Raw genomic sequence first — 19,905 nt, 5'->3', positions numbered from 1 at the left:
GCCCTGGACATGGGGTCTGGGCAGGCTTGGTGTGTAGTGGTCCGGGGGTCCTGGTAGGACTGTGGCCCCTGGACATTGGGTCTGGGCAGGCTTGGGTGTCGCTACTGATTGTAGACAATCAGCGATAGATGACTCAAGGGCACAGAGTCTGTGGGTTCTGCTCCGTATAGTGACAGCTTTGAAAGAGTTTAACTTCGGGCCAGAGGGCAAGAGTTTCCCCTTCTTGTCCTGCAGGAATAGAATTTACCCCACCTCCACCCCACTTACCCTGCACTGTCATCAACCACCTCTCTTATAAAACCTCCAGACACTCAGGTTGCAGTGCTGTCTGCAATGTAGCCTAGCACTTGATAATGTTAACATGTAGCTAACTACAGATCTGATTACATACGTAATGGTAAAAAAAAAATACGATTTTGCCTCTGTCAAAAGCTATGAAAGGTACTAATCATTTTAATTTTATTTATTAAATATTTGATTTAACTAGGCAAGTCAGTTAAAATTCTTATTTACAATGACGGCCTACCAAAAGGCCTCCTGCAGGGACGGGGGCTGGGATAAAAACGTTTAATTAGATAAAAATATAGGACAAAACACACAACACTACATAGAGGGACCTAAGACAACACTACATAAAGAGACCTAAGACAACACTACATAGAGGGACCTAAGACAACACTACATAGAGGGACCTAAGACAACACTACATAAAGAGACCTAAGACAACACTACATAGAGGGAGCTAAGACAACACTACATAAAGAGACCTAAGACAACACTACATAGAGGGAGCTAAGACAACACTACATAAAGAGACCTAAGACAACACTACATAAAGAGACGCCACAACACTACATAGAGGGACCTAAGACAACACTACATAAAGAGACGCCACAACACTACATAGAGGGACCTAAGACAACACTACATAAAGAGACGCCACAACACTACATAAAGAGACGCCACAACACTACATAAAGAGACGCCACAACACTACATAGAGAGACCTAAGACAACACTACATAGAGAGACCTAAGACAACACTACATAAAGAGACCTAAGACAACACTACATAGAGGGACCTAAGACAACACTACATAGAGAGACCTAAGACAACACTACATAAAGAGACCTAAGACAACACTACATAGAGGGAGCTAAGACAACACTACATAAAGAGACCTAAGACAACACTACATAGAGGGAGCTAAGACAACACTACATAAAGAGACGCCACAACACTACATAGAGGGACCTAAGACAACACTACATAAAGAGACGCCACAACACTACATAGAGGGACCTAAGACAACACTACATAAAGAGACGCCACAACACTACATAAAGAGACGCCACAACACTACATAAAGAGACGCCACAACACTACATAAAGAGACGCCACAACACTACATAAAGAGACGCCACAACACTACATAGAGAGACCTAAGACAACACTACATAAAGAGACGCCACAACACTACATAAAGAGACCTAAGACAACACTACATGAAGAGACCTAAGACAACACTACATAGAGGGAGCTAAGACAACACTACATAGAGGGACCTAAGACAACACTACATAGAGGGAGCTAAGACAACACTACATAGAGGGACCTAAGACAACACTACATAGAGGGACCTAAGACAACACTACATAGAGAGACCTAAGACAACACTACATAGAGAGACCTAAGACAACACTACATAAAGAGACGCCACAACACTACATAAAGAGACCTAAGACAACACTACATAAAGAGACCTAAGACAACACTACATAAAGAGACCTAAGACAACACTACATAAAGAGACGCCACAACACTACATAAAGAGACGCCACAACACTACATAGAGAGACCTAAGACAACACTACATAGAGAGACACCACAACACTACATAAAGAGACCTAAGACAACACTACATAAAGAGACCTAAGACAACACTACATAAAGAGACGCCACAACACTACATAAAGAGACCTAAGACAACACTACATAAAGAGACCTAAGACAACACTACATAGAGGGAGCTAAGACAACACTACATAGAGGGACCTAAGACAACACTACATAGAGGGAGCTAAGACAACACTACATAGAGGGAGCTAAGACAACACTACATAGAGGGTCCTAAGACAACACTACATAGAGGGAGCTAAGACAACACTACATAGAGAGACCTAAGACAACACTACATAGAGGGACCTAAGACAACACTACATAGAGGGACCTAAGACCACACTACATAGAGGGAGCTAAGACAACACTACATAGAGGGAGCTAAGACAACACTACATAGAGAGAGCTAAGACAACACTACATAAAGAGACGCCACAACACTACATAAAGAGACGCCACAACACTACATAAAGAGACGCCACAACACTACATAGAGAGACGCCACAACACTACATAGAGAGACCTAAGACAACACTACATAGAGGGACCTAAGACAACACTACATAAAGAGGGACCTAAGACAACACTACATAGAGAGACCTAAGACAAAACTACATAGAGAGACCTAAGACAACACTACATAGAGAGACCTAAGACAACACTACATAGAGGGACCTAAGACAACACTACATAAAGAGACGCCACAACACTACATAAAGAGACCTAAGACAACACTACATAAAGAGACCTAAGACAACACTACATAAAGAGACGCCACAACACTACATAAAGAGACGCCACAACACTACATAAAGAGACGCCACAACACTACATAAAGAGACGCCACAACACTACATAGAGAGACCTAAGACAACACTACATAGAGGGACCTAAGACAACACTACATAAAGAGGGACCTAAGACAACACTACATAAAGAGGGACCTAAGACAACACTACATAGAGAGACCTAAGACAACACTACATAGAGGGACCTAAGACAACACTACATAGAGGGAGCTAAGACAACACTACATAGAGGGAGCTAAGACAACACTACATAGAGGGAGCTAAGACAACACTACATAGAGAGACCTAAGACAACACTACATAGAGAGACCTAAGACAACACTACATAGAGGGACCTAAGACAACACTACATAGAGGGAGCTAAGACAACACTACATAGAGGGACCTAAGACAACACTACATAAAGAGATACCTAAGACAACACTACATAGAGGGACCTAAGACAACACTACATAAAGAGATACCTAAGACAACACTACATAGAGGGACCTAAGACAACACTACATAGAGAGACCTAAGACAACACTACATAGAGGGACCTAAGACAACACTACATAGAGAGACCTAAGACAACACTACATAAAGAGACGCCACAACACTACATAGAGGGACCTAAGACAACACTACATAGAGAGACCTAAGACAACACTACATAGAGGGACCTAAGACAACACTACATAGAGAGACCTAAGACAACACTACATAAAGGGAGCTAAGACAACACTACATAGAGAGACTTAAGACAACACTACATAGAGGGAGCTAAGACAACACTACATAGAGGGACCTAAGACAACACTACATAGAGAGACCTAAGACAACACTACATAAAGAGACGCCACAACACTACATAGAGGGACCTAAGACAACACTACATAGAGAGACCTAAGACAACACTACATAGAGGGACCTAAGACAACACTACATAGAGAGACCTAAGACAACACTACATAAAGGGAGCTAAGACAACACTACATAGAGAGACTTAAGACAACACTACATAGAGGGAGCTAAGACAACACTACATAGAGGGACCTAAGACAACACTACATAGAGGGACCTAAGACAACACTACATAGAGGGACCTAAGACAACACTACATAGAGACCTAAGACAACACTACATAAAGAGGTACCTAAGACAACACATGTTGTTTAGCCTCTACAGGCTACACTTCCAGCCAATACATCAGACATGCTGTTTAGCCTCTACAGGCTACACTTCCAGCTAACATCCAATACATCAGACATGTTGTTTAGCCTCTACAGGCTACACTTCCAGCCAATACATCAGACATGTTGTTTAGCCTCTATAGGCTACACTTCCATCCAATACATCAGACATGTTGTTTAGCCTCTACAGGCTACACTTCCAGCTAACATCCAATACATCAGACATGTTGTTTAGCCTCTACAGGCTACACTTCCATCCAATACATCAGACATGTTGTTTAGCCTCTACAGGCTACACTTCCAGCTAACATCCAATACATCAGACATGTTGTTTAGCCTCTACAGGCTACACTTCCAGCCAATACATCAGACATGTTGTTTAGCCTCTACAGGCTACACTTCCAGCTAACATCCAATACATCAGACATGTTGTTTAGTCTCTACAGGCTACACTTCCAGCCAATACATCAGACATGTTGTTTAGCCTCTACAGGCTACACATCCAGCCAATACATCAGACATGTTGTTTAGTCTCTACAGGCTACACTTCCAGGTTTCCAACAGCAGGTCAGTTCAGCATTCAGAGCCTTAGAACGTTAGAACGTAATACTCCATGTGGATATTCAAAGCTATACGTGTTGACATATTGTCCTGTAGAACAGAGCAGTGAGTTGTCACAAAGCAGTTTGTATGAACTCTACTGGTTGTGTTGATGTTGACGATAGAAGAAGGGAATCTACTGAGTGAACTGTATGTGTTTAACAATGTGTATCGCTGCAGAGCGTCTTTAGGGAGAGACACAAGGACAACCAGAGAGCTTCTCCGGGAGATGGGTGTGGACTTACCACCCCAGGTATTGGACAGGTACCTCCTCAGATCCCTCCTCCTCCCTACCCCCCCACCCCCACCCCCTGGTATATAGCTCCCTCCCATAGATTCCTATAGAGACTCTCTGCTTGTCCTGTCCTGTTGTCATCCATAGTCCTCATAGCCACTCGGTTCATTCAGACTGAGACAGGGACCAGAGGTTCATCCTGGAGTCAGTGGAGCACACAGCAGCAGCACTGCTAAACCTCAGCGCCAACATGTTGTATCTGGAGACGGGGACGCCCACGTCGTACAGCGAGGTAAGGCCCAGGGAGGAGGCTCCTACTGGGGCATCAGGGACCGCTACCGTCCCCTTGGCTCCATGGAGCTTTGTTGGTAGTGGGACAGATGGAATATTTGATGTCAGGCCTCAAACTGAAATACCTAATAGGATTGTTACTGCCACTTTTATATGTTAGATTTCACCCCATGAAATCAGTTTGATATGTTTTGGGCTCTGAGGTTATTGGCGGATTAGGGCTTAGTGCCAGTATAGAGCTTCATTTAACGAAGGCATATGTTTTAGTAGTTAAAAACCATACGTTTTAAATCTGTCTGTGGCCCTCACAAACAAACAGAGAAAGATGTTTTGGCGACAGATTCCTCTTTGTTTGCGTTTCGATTTAGTGGCGTTGTGTGTGTGTGTGTGTGTGTGTGTGTGTGTGTGTGTGTGTGTGTGTGTGTGTGTGTGTGTGTGTGTGTGTGTGTGTGTGTGTGTGTGTGTGTGTGTGTGTGTGTGTGTGTGTGTGTGTGTGTGTGTGTGTGTGTGTGTGTGTGCAGGGGAATGTAAACACCTGGAGTGTTTGTTGAGTAGAGGAAAAGGTGCTATATGAAATGGCTGCTCTGCTCCGCTGTCCTGTTGAGATGTGGAATGGATAGTTCTAATTATAATAGTTCTACTTCCAATGGTTCTAGGTCCATTAGTTCTAATTATAATAGTTATATTTCCATTAGTTCCTGTTCCAATAGTTCTAATTATAATAATTCTAGTTTCAATGGTCCTAGGTCCAATAGTTCTAATTATAATAGTTATATTTCCATTAGTTCCTGTTCCAATAGTTCTAATTATAATAGTTGTAGTTCCAATAATTCTAATTATAATAGTTCTAGTTCCAATAATTCTAGTTCCAATAGTTCTAATTATAATAGTTGTAGTTCCAATAGTTCTAATTATAATAGTTCTAGTTCCAATAATTCTAGTTCCAATAGTTCTAATTATAATAGTTCTAGTTCCAATAGTTCTAGTTATAATAGTTCTAGTTCTAATTATAATAGTTCTAATTATAATAGTTTTAGTTCCAATAGTTCTAATTAGAATTGTTCTAGTTCCAATAGTTCTAGTTCCAATAGTTCTAATTATAATAGTTCTAGTTATAATAGTTCTAGTTCCATTAGATCTAATTCCAATAGTTCTAGTTATAATAGTTCTAGTTCCAATAGTTATAATTATAATAGTTCTAGTTCCAATAGTTCTAGTTATAATAGTTCTAGTTCCAATAGTTATAATTATAATAGTTCTAGTTCCAATAGTTCTAATTATAATAGTTCTAGTTATAATAGTTCTAGTTCCATTAGATCTAATTCCAATAGTTCTAGTTATAATAGTTCTAGTTCCAATAGTTATAATTATAATAGTTCTAGTTCCAATAGTTCTAGTTATAATAGTTCTAGTTCCAATAGTTATAATTATAATAGTTCTAGTTCCAATAGTTCTAATTATAATAGTTCTAGTTCCAATAGTTCTAGTTATAATAGTTCTAGTTCCAATAGTTCTAGTTCCATCAGTGTTTTCACCTTCATCTGACAAGACTGTGAATGTTCAGTAATTATGTAATGGATAGTATTGCATTTCTGAGATTTTAGACTGATTTTGATTATCTGCTGAACTGTAAAAACACAGAACAGAATCAAAATAGATATCATGTCTGATTTATCTCCCCAAATGATCCTGTAACTTTGTGTGAATTGGTATTGTGTATAAGCCTAGTTGTGGCTTTGATAAAGATTATTCCTGTGATTCCATTTCCAGACAGAAGATAAAATGGTGGTTGATGGGTGGATCTGGAGACGTGGGTTGTGATTTGATGAGCCTTGCAGAGCAGTGCTCTTTTCACGTTGAATAAGCAACAGAAAAATGTACATTTTACATGGAAACAATATAGCCTGAAATAATGTGCCATAGTTCAAGTGGTTGAATGAAATCAGGTAAAGAATGTCAAATGTTTGTGACATTATGAAGCTAGATTGATGCATTCGAAACTTATTTGGGGTTATCCAAAATGGAGCCAAATATAATTGAGGGGAAACAGAAACGTGTTTTAAAGCTGTTTTGGCGGTTTGAAGTACAGGAGGGAGTGAAGTAAGGTAAAATTATTTCTGTAGTGGCCGTGCTTCTACACCTGCATTTCTTTGCTGTTTGGGGGTTTTAGGCTGGGTTTCTGTACAGCACTTTGAGAGGACTGGCCACCCCACATAGCCTGGTTCCTCTCTAGGTTTCTTCCTAGGTTTTGGCCTTTCTAGGGAGTTTTTCCTAGCCACCGTGCTTCTACACCTGCATTGCTTTGCTGTTTGGGGGTTTTAGGCTGGGTTTCTGTACAGCACTTTGAGATATTAGCTGATGTAAGAAGGGCTTTATAAATACATTTGATTTGATTTAGTAGCCCTGAATATTTTATATTTCTGGAATTCATAGTTTCTCATATTTTTATGACAATTGTTATCTTGATATTTTTGTAATGTGCTTTATGGGGGGGGGGGGCAGATTAACACTTCTGAACTGTGTTAATGTCATTAAACATAGAAAGAATCCTATTTTATTTGTTCCATTACGTTATCTGTTAAGACTACAGTCTCCTGGTGTCAATCTGCTACTCTCCACCCCTTCTAGGATGGCCGTTAGAGCTAAACAGCTCTGTCTGGTTGTTCATCTAAAACCCACCATTCTTAGCGCTCAGGGTGTCTGTCTACCTAATACCTGACGGCTCTACTCTGCTGGTATAGGACTGGTGTCAACACACACAGTGGATGGCTGTAGATAGAGGATTTACCTGAGACCTCTGAACCCCCTTCCTGTGGGTTTTAATCTGGGGACAGGTAACCCAACAGGTTTGGTTTGTAATGCTCTCACAGTCACAGATTTCTTCTGAAAAGATAGTTGGAATGGGGGGGGGGGGGTTTGTAAAGAGATTGAAATATAAGTGTTTTTATTGATTGAACGGTTTAAGAATGAACCATCATATTCTGTTTTTAAACAGGTGATAAGTAAGGGACTTTTCTTGTGAAGTCATAAATAAAAAGGAGTTGGTATCAAACGTCTCCGTAAGGATCACTGATGGCTTCTCAGATTCGTAAGGATCACTGATGGCTTCTCAGATTCGTAAGGATCACTGATGGCTTCTCAGATTCGTGAGGATCACTGATGGCTTCTCAGATTCGTAAGGATCACTGATGGCTTCTCAGATTCGTAAGGATCACTGATGGCTTCTCAGATTCGTGAGGATCACTGATGGCTTCTCAGATTCGTGAGGATCACTGATGGCTTCTCAGATTCGTGAGGATCACTGATGGCTTCTCAGATTCGTGAGGATCACTGATGGCTTCTCAGATTCGTGAGGATCACTGATGGCTTCTCAGATTCGTGAGGATCACTGATGGCTTCTCAGATTCGTGAGGATCACTGATGGCTTCTCAGATTCGTAAGGATCACTGATGGCTTCTCAGATTCGTGAGGATCACTGATGGCTTCTCAGATTCGTAAGGATCACTGATGGCTTCTCAGATTCGTAAGGATCACTGATGGCTTCTCAGATTCGTAAGGATCACTGATGGCTTCTCAGATTCGTAAGGATCACTGATGGCTTCTCAGATTTGTAGGGGGCATATTGCAGGTGTGGCAGGTCAACTCTTGTAAGTTTACTGAGCGGAGTTCTCTCTGTCCACCTATATCCCTTCTGGCTGTGTCCCAAAGATCCCCCTGTTACCTACATAGTGCACTAATTCTGCCATTTAGGATGCAGCCTCTGGGTAAAGTATCAGGTTCCTCCCTCTTATCTTTCCAGGGAGCCTCCAGGGACATCAGGAATGGGGCGGGCCAGGCGCTGCTGTTTTAGTCCCCGCTCGTAATTGCTTTAATGGTGTGGTGTTGTAGATACAATCACCTGCTCTGCCCCAGCAGGTATACAGTACTGCTCTGCCCACCCCAGCAGGTATACAGTACTGCTCTGCCCACCCCAGCAGGTATACAGTACTGCTCTGCCCACCCCAGCAGGTATACAGTACTGCTCTGCCCACCCCAGCAGGTATACAGTACTGCTCTGCCCACCCCAGCAGGTATACAGTACTGCTCTGCCCACCCCAGCAGGTATACAGTACTGCTCTGCCCATCCCAGCAGGTATACAGTACTGCTCTGCCCACCCCAGCAGGTATACAGTACTGCTCTGCCCACCCCAGCAGGTATACAGTACTGCTCTGCCCACCCCAGCAGGTGTACAGTACTGCTCTGCCCACCCAGCAGGTATACAGTACTGCTCCGCCCACCCCAGCAGGTATACAGTACTGCTCTGCCCACCCCAGCAGGTATACAGTACTGCTCTGCCCACCCCAGCAGGTGTACAGTACTGCTCTGCCCACCCCAGCAGGTATACAGTACTGCTCTGCCCACCCCAGCAGGTATACAGTACTGCTCTGCCCACCCCAGCAGGTATACAGTACTGCTCTGCCCACCCCAGCAGGTATACAGTACTGCTCTGCCCACCCCAGCAGGTATACAGTACTGCTCTGCCCACCACAGCAGGTATACAGTACTGCTCTGCCCACCCCAGCAGGTATACAGTACTGCTCTGCCCACCCCAGCAGGTATACAGTACTGCTCTGCCCACCCCAGCAGGTATACAGTACTGCTCTGCCCACCCCAGCAGGTATACAGTACTGCTCTGCCCACCCCAGCAGGTATACAGTACTGCTCTGCCCACCCCAGCAGGTATACAGTACTGCTCTGCCCACCCCAGCAGGTATACAGTACTGCTCTGCCCACCACAGCAGGTATACAGTACTGCTCTGCCCACCCCAGCAGGTATACAGTACTGCTCTGCCCACCCCAGCAGGTATACAGTACTGCTCTGCCCACCACAGCAGGTATACAGTACTGCTCTGCCCACCCCAGCAGGTATACAGTACTGCTCTGCCCACCCCAGCAGGTATACAGTACTGCTCTGCCCACCCCAGCAGGTATACAGTACTGCTCTGCCCACCCCAGCAGGTATACAGTACTGCTCTGCCCACCCCAGCAGGTATACAGTACTGCTCTGCCCACCACAGCAGGTATACAGTACTGCTTGAAAGTTTGTGAACCCTACAGGTATACAGTACTGCTCTGCCCACCCCAGCAGGTATACAGTACTGCTCTGCCCACCCCAGCAGGTATACAGTACTGCTCTGCCCACCCCAGCAGGTATACAGTACTGCTCTGCCCACCCCAGCAGGTGTACAGTACTGCTCTGCCCACCCCAGCAGGTATACAGTACTGCTCTGCCCACCCCAGCAGGTATACAGTACTGCTCTGCCCACCCCAGCAGGTATACAGTACTGCTCTGCCCACCCCAGCAGGTATACAGTACTGCTCTGCCCACCCCAGCAGGTATACAGTACTGCTTGAAAGTTTGTGAACCCTACAGGTCTGGTCATTATTTTTGCTAGAACATATTAAAATTAAAATCCTTATCTAAACCCCAATTTGTAATAAAGACACAAGTAAAATGACAGAAAAATAAAAATATATTTGTATTGTTTATTTAACAAAAGTGGTTTATTTAACAGAAAATCAGATTTGATGTGTGCAAAAATATCTGAGCTCCTTTAGTCAATAGCTTGTAGCACCTCCATTAGCAGTGACAACTTGGAGCAAACGTCTCCTATAGCCAGTAATCAGTCTATGACATCTGTTTCTGACCACTCCTCCTTGCAGAACTTAGCCAATTGTAGTGAGGTTTGAGGGGTGTCTGGCATGAAATTCCGCTTCAGGTCCTGCCACAGTGTCTCGATTGGATTTAGGTGCAGGACTTTGGCCAATCCAAAACACAAATCTTCTTTCTCCTGAGCCATTCTTTGGTAGATTTGATTGAATGCTTTTTGGCTCGTTGAACGATCCATTTTTGGCCCAGCTTTAGCTCCTTGACTGATGGCTTGACGTTCTGTTCCAGAATCTCCTGGTATACCTCCGAATTCATGGTTCCCTTAATGATGTAGAGTCATCCAGATCTAGAGGAAAAGCAGCCCCAGATCTTGACATTCCCACCACCATGCTGGAATGTTGGGATAAGGTTCTTTTGGTGGTAGGCAGTGCTGGGTTTTCGTCAAACTTAGTGGTGTTGATTGACCAAAAAGGTAAATTTGAGCCTCAACGGTCCATGGACTTCCAGAAACCTTTTTTTAGGTTTGTCCAGGTGGTCTCTGAGAAAGTTAAGACGGGCAGTTTGGTTCTTTTTTTGACAGCCGAGGCTTCTTCCTAGCAACCCTCCCTTGAACGGCATTTTTGATTCAGCGTTCTTCTTATTGTTGAAGCACATTTACCCAAGATGCAGCAAGGGAGGTCTCGGAGGTCTTTAGATGTTTGGGTTGGCTTTTACCCTGATGTATTATTGTTCTGGAAGAGCATCCACTTCTAGGTCGAGTTGCTGTCATCCATTTGTAAATATCCTCACAGTGGACTGATGGAGCTGAAATGTTTTTGAAATTATTTTCTATCCTTCCCCAAACTGATGTCCTCTGAGATCTCCTCTCGGTATGGTGTGCTTTCCATTCGCCTGGATGGTTAAACACCAAACTGACCCAGGCTTCTTATCTCTCTTATCAATCCTGCCCAAACTCTTTCCTAACCATCTCTCCTTTTGATTGGTTCATTTGGTACCCAGTTATTGACCCACCTGAATCGACTTACCTACTTGATTTAACCAATGCAACTTGGGATTCACTTATTTTTGCACAAATTCATTTTTAATGTTGTTTTTCCACTACACACATGATTTCCTCTACACCAACGTATAGTATTGGTAAATATAAACCTGTTATGTCAGATCCAAAAGACTGGTTCTGATTTAAATGAAGTTTTCATGGTCAAAATCTGTAACTCCACAAGGGATTCCTATACTTCCAAGCAGCACTGTACATCATCCCATCCAAACCAGGCCTCCAGTTCACCCTGCTAGAGCTGTTAATGCCCCCACCCTAGACACCACTCACCCCTCACCCCTCACCCCAGGGACCACCTCCCCCCTTCAGACTGACCCAGGGAACACCTCTACCCTTCAGACGGACCTAGGGACCACCCACACCCTTCAGACGGACCTAGGGACCACCTCCACCCTTCAGACTGACCCAGGAACCACCTCCACCCTTCAGACTGACCCAGGAACCACCTCCACCCTTCAGACTGACCCAGGAACCACCTCCACCCTTCAGACTGACCCAGGGAACACCTCCACCCTTCAGACTGACCCAGGGAACACCTCCACCCTTCAGACTGACCCAGGGACCAACTCCACCCTTCAGACTGACCCAGGGACTACCCACACCCTTCAGACTGACCCAGGGAACACCTCCACCCTTCAGACTGACCCAGGGACCACCCACACCCTTCAGACTGACCCAGGGACCAACTCCACCCTTCAGACTGACCCAGGGACTACCTCTACCCTTCAGACGGACCTAGGGACCACCCACACCCTTCAGACTGACCCAGGGACCACCTCCACCCTTCAAACTGACCCAGGGACCACATCCACCCTTCAGACGGACCCAGGGACCACCTCCACCCTTCAGACTGACCCAGGGACCACCCACACCCTTCAGACTGACCCAGGGACCAACTCCACCCTTCAGACTGACCCAGGGACCACATCCACCCTTCAGACGGACCCAGGGACCACCTCCACCCTTCAGACTGACCCAGGGACCACCCACACCCTTCAGACTGACCCAGGGACCACAGTGCAGGTCAGAGGAGAGGCTGGAATGTATTCTCCCCTCGGGCCAGGTCTAAGGGCCAGGTCCTCTTCTATTCCTCCCTGGGGCAACGGTCTCCTCTGGTTCCTGTCATTTATTGGCAGTTTTAAAGTTCTGAGGTGATCAATTGCCTCATGCTGCCTTGTATAGTAATAGCTATAAGCTATTGCAAGGAGTAGGGGTCCGATTTATTGACCTCCCCTGTCTCTGAACTTTCTCCTGGTGGTAAAGAGTTAGTAACAATAGAATAAGCAGCATCACTTTCACCAGAGAGGAAATGTTGCCAGTTAAAAATAAGCCCAATATTTGGTCATGCCAAATAATGAATTGGGACTACTGTATCTCAGATGAATCTGATTGGTTCCAACCCGTATCCTAAATAGCCCATATAAATGCATATGGTTCCAAAACTATGGCAACTGATTCATGGAGAGAGTGGGACTAAATATAAGACTATTTTTAAACTGTCAAATCAAAACAATTTCAATGCACATACACAGATGTAAGATCTTAATTTGACCAGATTCTCCCAGCAGGAAAATAATCCTACAGCAACAGGAAATGGGAATTATTGTGAGGATTATAATTCATGGACATTTTTTATAGGGGTTGATACATTTTTAGTCAGGGTAAATCAAGTCTGACATTTTAAGTCAGGGTAAATCAAGTCTGACATTTTAAGTCAGGGTAAATCAAGTCTGACATTTTTAGTCAGGGTAAATCAAGTCTGACATTTTAAGTCAGGGTAAATCAAGTCTGACATTTTAAGTCAGGGTAAATCAAGTCTGACATTTTTAGTCAGGGTAAATCAAGTCTGACATTTTTTTTTAAGTTAGCATTTCCTGCATCGACAGGGTGGCCAACCGGGTGATCAAGCTAAGATCCTACAGTAGGTGTCTAGTATGTGCCAAACCAAATAGTCATGATACAACATTCACTATGAATACCAGCAGTAATGATGCTGACCTATTGAGTGAGAGCTGCTGCTGTTTGCGTTTAAGGAATCCCTGATATGTGTGTCTCTGCATACTCACATCATTTGGAATCCTCCTGTGGAATCGACAGGCTATCACTCTGAAGGTCAATAGGGTAGCAAAGCACTCTGGCCTCGTCCACTACTTTTAACCACAGCACTATGGGCTCTCAGACAACCCTATGGGGCCCCAGTCAAAAGTAGTGCACTACATAGGGAATAGGGTCTAAAGTAGTGCACTACATAGGGAATAGGGTCTAAAGTAGTGCACTACATAGGGAATAGGGTACCATTTGGAATTTATCTGGTTTTCCCACAGGTGCTTAGATTCGGACAAAGAAAAACTCAAGAGACCTGGAACAGAACAGACTGCCTTCCATTTCAGCAGCTTTATTAAAAGCTGTTGACGACATCAAGGCCTTTTTTGATTTAGTGTGGCTGCGTCCCAAATGTCGCTCTTATTTCCTATGTAGGGTGTAATATAGTGCACTGATGGCCAAAAGGAGTTGACTATAAAAGGGTGCGTGCATTGTGTTTCTGCCTGACCTCCGCCCCCAGGGGCTGGGCCTCAGAGGGTTAGGAGGCGTGCATTGTTTTTCTGCCTGACCTCCGCCCCCAGGGGCTGGGCCTCAGAGGGCCAGTGTGGTGGAACCTCTTAGGCCATAGTCCTGGTATGAAGTGGAACCTCTTAGGCCATAGTCCTGGTAGGAAGTGGAACCTCTTAGGCCATAGTCCTGGTATGAAGTGGAACCTCTTAGGCCATAGTCCTGGTAGGAAGTGGAACCTCTTAGGCCATAGTCCTGGTAGGAAGTGGAACCTCTTAGGCCATAGTCCTGGTATGAAGTGGAACCTCTTAGGCCATAGTCCTGGTATGAAGTGAATCTCATCATGGCATCTCATCCACCTCCTGTCAACTCTCCACCTGAATGGCGTTGATGTCTGGTCTCTGGCATCAGGCTTTTCATTTAAAAACACCAGGTAGCCAGGTAGCTACTAGCGTGTGCACACACAAACACACACAAACACACACACACACACACACACACACACACACACACACACACACACACACACACACACACACACACACAGTTCCAGGATACACACTAGTCCCTAATCTCTGGTGGACAGACTATGTTAGCATAAATGGTAGCGTAGAGCTGTCCTGATACAATGGGGTGAGATAATGAGCAGCATTAGCTCGTGGTTCGGACCGATCACAGTTTCTCAGGGGTTTAGTGTCTTTCGGACGGGGAGGGGACATTTGGGCCATAGACTTGCAAAGAGAACCCTGGATCCTCGTTCCATCTCTTCTCTTAACACGTATCGACCCAGAACTTAATCAAGCATACGACCAATTACGCAAGATTAGTTCTGGGTTACCCAAGATGAATGAGTCCCTAGCTGATGTCGTTAGCATAAGAAGCTTATCTTAGACCATCTGATCCTAACCAGGCTAGCCTTTAGCCTGAGGCTAATCTAGCCTAGTGATCTGATCCTAACCAGGCTAACCTATAGCCTGAGGCTAATCTAGCCTTGTGATCTGATCCTAACCAGGCTAGCCTTTAGCATGAGGCTAATCTAGCCTAGTGATCTGATCCTAACCAGGCTAACCTTTAGCATGAGGCTAATCTAGCCTTGTGATCTGATCCTAACCAGACTAGCCTTTAGCATGAGGCTAATCTAACCTAGTGATCTGATCCTAACCAGGCTTGCCTTCACCCAGAATGAATCCCAAATGGCACTCTATTCTCTAAATAGTCTACTACTTTGGCCAGTCCTATGGGCACCTTATTCCTTTATATAGTGCACTACTTGGACCTTGGTCAATAGAAGTTCACTATGTAGGGAATAGGGTGCCATTTGGGATGTATATTAGGGTAAAGTAGTGCACTATGTAGGAAATAGGGTGCCATTTGGGCTGTACAGCTAATCAGGGATCAGGCACAATGTGGCCATCAGATTCAGCAGCTATCTCAGTATAAAGAAGCTTCATTATTCTCTAATTGCCCATTTGTGAGGTATTGTGAAGGAGTGTGTATCACTGTGAAGGCGTGTATATCATTGTGAAGAAGTGTATATCACTGTGAAGGTGTGTGTATCACTGTGAAGGCGTGTGTATCATTGTGAAGGAGTGTGTATCGCTGTGAAGGCGTGTGTATTGTTGTGAAGGCGTGTGTATCATTGTGAAGAAGTGTATATCACTGTGAAGGCATGTTTATCATTGTGAAGAAGTGTATATCACTGTGAAGGCGTGTGTATCACTGTGAAGAAGTGTATATCACTGTGAAGGAGTGTGTATCACTGTGACGGAGTGTGTATCACTGTGAAGGAGTGTGTATCGCTGTGAAGGAGTGTGTATCACTATGAAGGAGTGTGTATCACTATGAAGGAGTGTGTATCACTATGAAGGAGTGTGTATCACTGTGAAGGTGTGTGTATCACTGTGAAGGTGTGTGTATCACTGTGAAGGAGTGTGTATCGCTGTGAAGGAGTGTGTATCGCTGTGAAGGAGTGTGTATCGCTGTGAAGGCGTGTGTATCACTATGAAGGTGTGTGTATCACTATGAAGGAGTGTGTATCACTATGAAGGAGTGTGTATCACTGTGAAGGTGTGTGTATCACTGTGAAGGTGTGTGTATCACTGTGAAGGTGTGTGTATCACTGTGAAGGTGTGTGTATCACTGTGAAGGCGTGTGTATCACTATGAAGGCGTGTGTATCACTGTGAAGGCGTGTGTATCACTGTGAAGGCGTGTGTATCACTGTGAAGGTGTGTGTATCACTGTGAAGGTGTGTGTATCACTGTGAAGGTGTGTGTATCACTGTGAAGCTGTGTGTATCACTGTGAAGGTGTGTGTATCACTGTGAAGGTGTGAGATAACCTCCTACTGTATGTTGGATGGAGGGTAATGCTTTCTCCAGTACGGAGATATCTTCCCGTGTGTGTGTGTGTGTGTTCCCTTCACAATACACTTGTCTCCTGACACCTGCCCGGTCTAACCCGGGACATTGTTCCACTAGACAGGCTCTTCAGAGACCCAGTGTCATTGTTTCCAGGGGGTTGAGCGGACTGGTGGAACACAGGCCCAAATTCTAAAGCATCTCCCCTGGGGCGGTTTCTGTGTTAGGTTGAGGTTGGCTGGGTTGACTTCCCTCGGGTGCTGTTTCTGTGTTAGGTTGAGGTTGGCTGAGATGACTTCCCTCGGGTGCTGTTTCTGTGTTAGGTTGAGGTTGGCTGGGATGACTTCCCTCAGGTGCTGTTTCTGTGTGTGTGTGTGTGTGTGTGTGTGTGTGTGTGTGTTTGTCACCTGGCACACAGCAAACAGCACCTGGTGATGTGAGTGGGAGGGCGTGTGCTGGACAGCTGTGTGGGACAGGGGACCGTGCAGCCTGAAATAAACAAGGAGCCCTTGACTGCCTGTCTGTCCTGCAGAGATTAATGGGTGTCTAAAGAGACACCTCGGACTGGAATGTGCAGTTTATAAATGGAGTGGAATGGAGGAGAAGAGTGGATAGAGCTGGAAGGAGGGAGGGAGAGGGAAGGGGGGAGGGGGATGGGGGGAGAGGCAGGGACGGGGATGGGGGGAGAGGCAGGGAGGGGGAGGGGGGAGAGGCAGGGAGGGGGAGGGGGGGAGAGGCAGGGAGGGGGAGGGGGGGAGAGGCAGGGAGGGGGAGACGGAAGGGGGGGCAAGGAGGGAGGGAGACGTGGCGCAGAGTGGATAGAGCTGGGAGGAGGGAGGGAGGGAGAGCGAAGGGGGGAGAGACTAGGAAGGGAGGGAGAGGGAAGGGGGGGGGCAAGGAGGGAGGGAGAGGGAAGGGGGAGGGGGAGGGAGACCTGGCGCAGAGTGGATAGAGCTGGGAGGGGGGGCAAGGAGGGAGGGAGGGAGAGGGAGACGTGGCGCAGAGTGGATAGAGCTGGGAGGGGGGGGGCAAGGAGGGAGGGGGGGGGGAGGAGGGAGGGGGGGGCAAGGAGGGAGATCGAAGGGGGGAGGCAGAAGGGGGAGGGAGGGGGTAGATCGGAGGGGGGCAAGGAGGGAGGGGGGCAAGGAGGGAGGGGGGGGGCAAGGAGGGAGATCGAAGGGGGGAGGCAGAAGGGGGAGGGAGGGGGGAGATCGAAGGCGGAGGGGGGACAAGGAGGGAGAGGGGGGAGATCGAAGGGGAGGGAGAGGGAGACGTGGAGCAGAATGGATAGAGCTGGGAGGGGGGGGGGGCAAGGAGGGAGGGGGTAGATCAAAGGGGGGGAGGCAGAAGGGAGAGGGAGACGTGGAGCAGAACGGGGAGGAAAGGAAGGAAGCTGGCTGAGGTCCAGGGAACATTCTCCCTCCTCTCAACAGGTGGCCATTTTGATTGTCATGCTACTCCGGCTGTGTGAACCCTGTCTCTAGATGTTGGCTCTCTTATACAGTAGTAGCTACAGTTAACTGTTTACTTGTACTGGCAGATAGTGTCTATTTTTGTGTATGGAAAGTCTATAAATCTAAATTTAACAACCATAATAATAGACTTCAAATACCGGTAAGAAAACAGATCTGAGTCTGATCAACAAGCAGACTGTAGAATAGGTCGGGAAATCTCACCTCAGCTGGGGAGCTGTTTCTCCAGTACAGTTCATTGTTCAACTAAATTACTGGGAAGGAGCCATTGATCTGAGGAGGCTGATCAAATCAGATTTTGTCACGTGTCAAATACAACAGGTGTAGTAGACCTCACAGTGAAATGCTGAATACAACAGGTGTAGTAGACCTCACAGTGAAATGCTGAATACAACAGGTGTAGTAGACCTTACAGTGAAATGTTGAATACAACAGGTGTAGTAGACCTTACAGTAAAATGCTGAATACAACAGGTATAGTAGACCTCACAGTGAAATGCTGAATACAACAGGTGTAGTAGACCTCACAGTGAAATGCTGAATACAACAGGTGTAGTAGACCTTACAGTGAAATGCTGAATACAAACAGGTGTAGTAGACCTTACAGTGAAATGCTGAATACAACAGGTGTAGTAGACCTCACAGTGAAATGCTGAATACAACAGGTGTAGTAGACCTCACAGTGAAATGCTGAATACAACAGGTGTAGTAGACCTCACAGTGAAATGCTGAATACAACAGGTGTAGTAGACCTTACAGTGAAATGCTGAATACAACAGGTGTAGTAGACCTTACAGTGAAATGCTGAATACAACAGGTGTAGTAGACCTTACAGTGAAATGCTGAATTCAACAGGTGTAGTAGACCTTACAGTGAAATGCTGAATACAACAGGTGTAGTAGACCTTACAGTGAAATGCTGAATACAACAGGTGTAGTAGACCTTACAGTGAAATGTTGAATACAACAGGTGTAGTAGACCTCACAGTGAAATGCTGAATACAACAGGTGTAGTAGACCTCACAGTGAAATGCTGAATACAACAGGTGTAGTAGACCTTACAGTGAAATGCTGAATACAACAGGTGTAGTAGACCTTACAGTGAAATGCTGAATACAACAGGTGTAGTAGACCTTACAGTGAAATGCTACCCCCCGCACATTCTGGTAGACCCTCCATGTCAACCCGACTACCCCCCGCACATTCTGGTAGACCCTCCATGTCAACCGACTACCCCCCGCACATTCTGGTAGACCCTCCATGTCAACCGACTACCCCCGCACATTCTGGTAGACCCTCCATGTCAACCGACTACCCCCCGCACATTCTGGTAGACCCTCCATGTCAACCGACTACCCCCCCGCACATTCTGGTAGACCCTCCATGTCAACCAACTACCCCCCGCACATTCTGGTAGACCCTCCATGTCAACCAACTACCCCCCGCACATTCTGGTAGACCCTCCATGTCAACCGACTACCCCCCGCACATTCTGGTAGACCCTCCATGTCAACCAACTACCCCCCGCACATTCTGGTAGACCCTCCATGTCAACCAACTACCCCCCGCACATTCTGGTAGACCCTCCATGTCAACCGACTACCCCCCGCACATTCTGGTAGACCCTCCATGTCAACCGACTACCCCCCGCACATTCTGGTAGACCCTCCATGTCAACCGACTACCCCCCGCCACATTCTGGTAGACCCTCCATGTCAACCGACTACCCCCCGCACATTCTGGTAGACCCTCCATGTCAACCGACTACCCCCCGCACATTCTGGTAGACCCTCCATGTCAACCGACTACCCC

The 19,905-nt window shown here is 45.8% G+C and overlaps 1 protein-coding gene across 7 annotated transcripts in view; it reads left to right on the top strand.

Annotated features, from left to right (window-relative positions):
- The window catches only part of LOC109881328 (tumor protein 63-like), a 99,195-nt gene that overhangs the window by 20,653 nt on the left and 58,637 nt on the right, over positions 1-19,905 (top strand). For 2 of the 7 annotated variants that reach the window (XM_031822299.1, XM_031822304.1), the window contains exon 1: positions 4,825-5,008. The exons of 4 other annotated variants lie outside the window; for them this stretch is intronic. In XM_031822299.1, coding sequence (XP_031678159.1) covers positions 4,967-5,008 — 42 coding nt within the window. In that variant the 5' untranslated portion in view covers positions 4,825-4,966. Of the gene's footprint in view, positions 1-4,824; positions 5,009-19,905 lie in introns of those variants that run through there. One more of the 7 variants, XM_031822303.1, reaches the window with a different exon arrangement.

The sequence above is a fragment of the Oncorhynchus kisutch genome, linkage group LG4 (assembly GCF_002021735.2).
Source record: "Oncorhynchus kisutch isolate 150728-3 linkage group LG4, Okis_V2, whole genome shotgun sequence".
NCBI lineage: Eukaryota > Metazoa > Chordata > Actinopteri > Salmoniformes > Salmonidae > Oncorhynchus > Oncorhynchus kisutch.
Note: the sequence above shows the minus strand (reverse complement) of the source record. Positions and strands in the feature narration are given on the sequence as shown.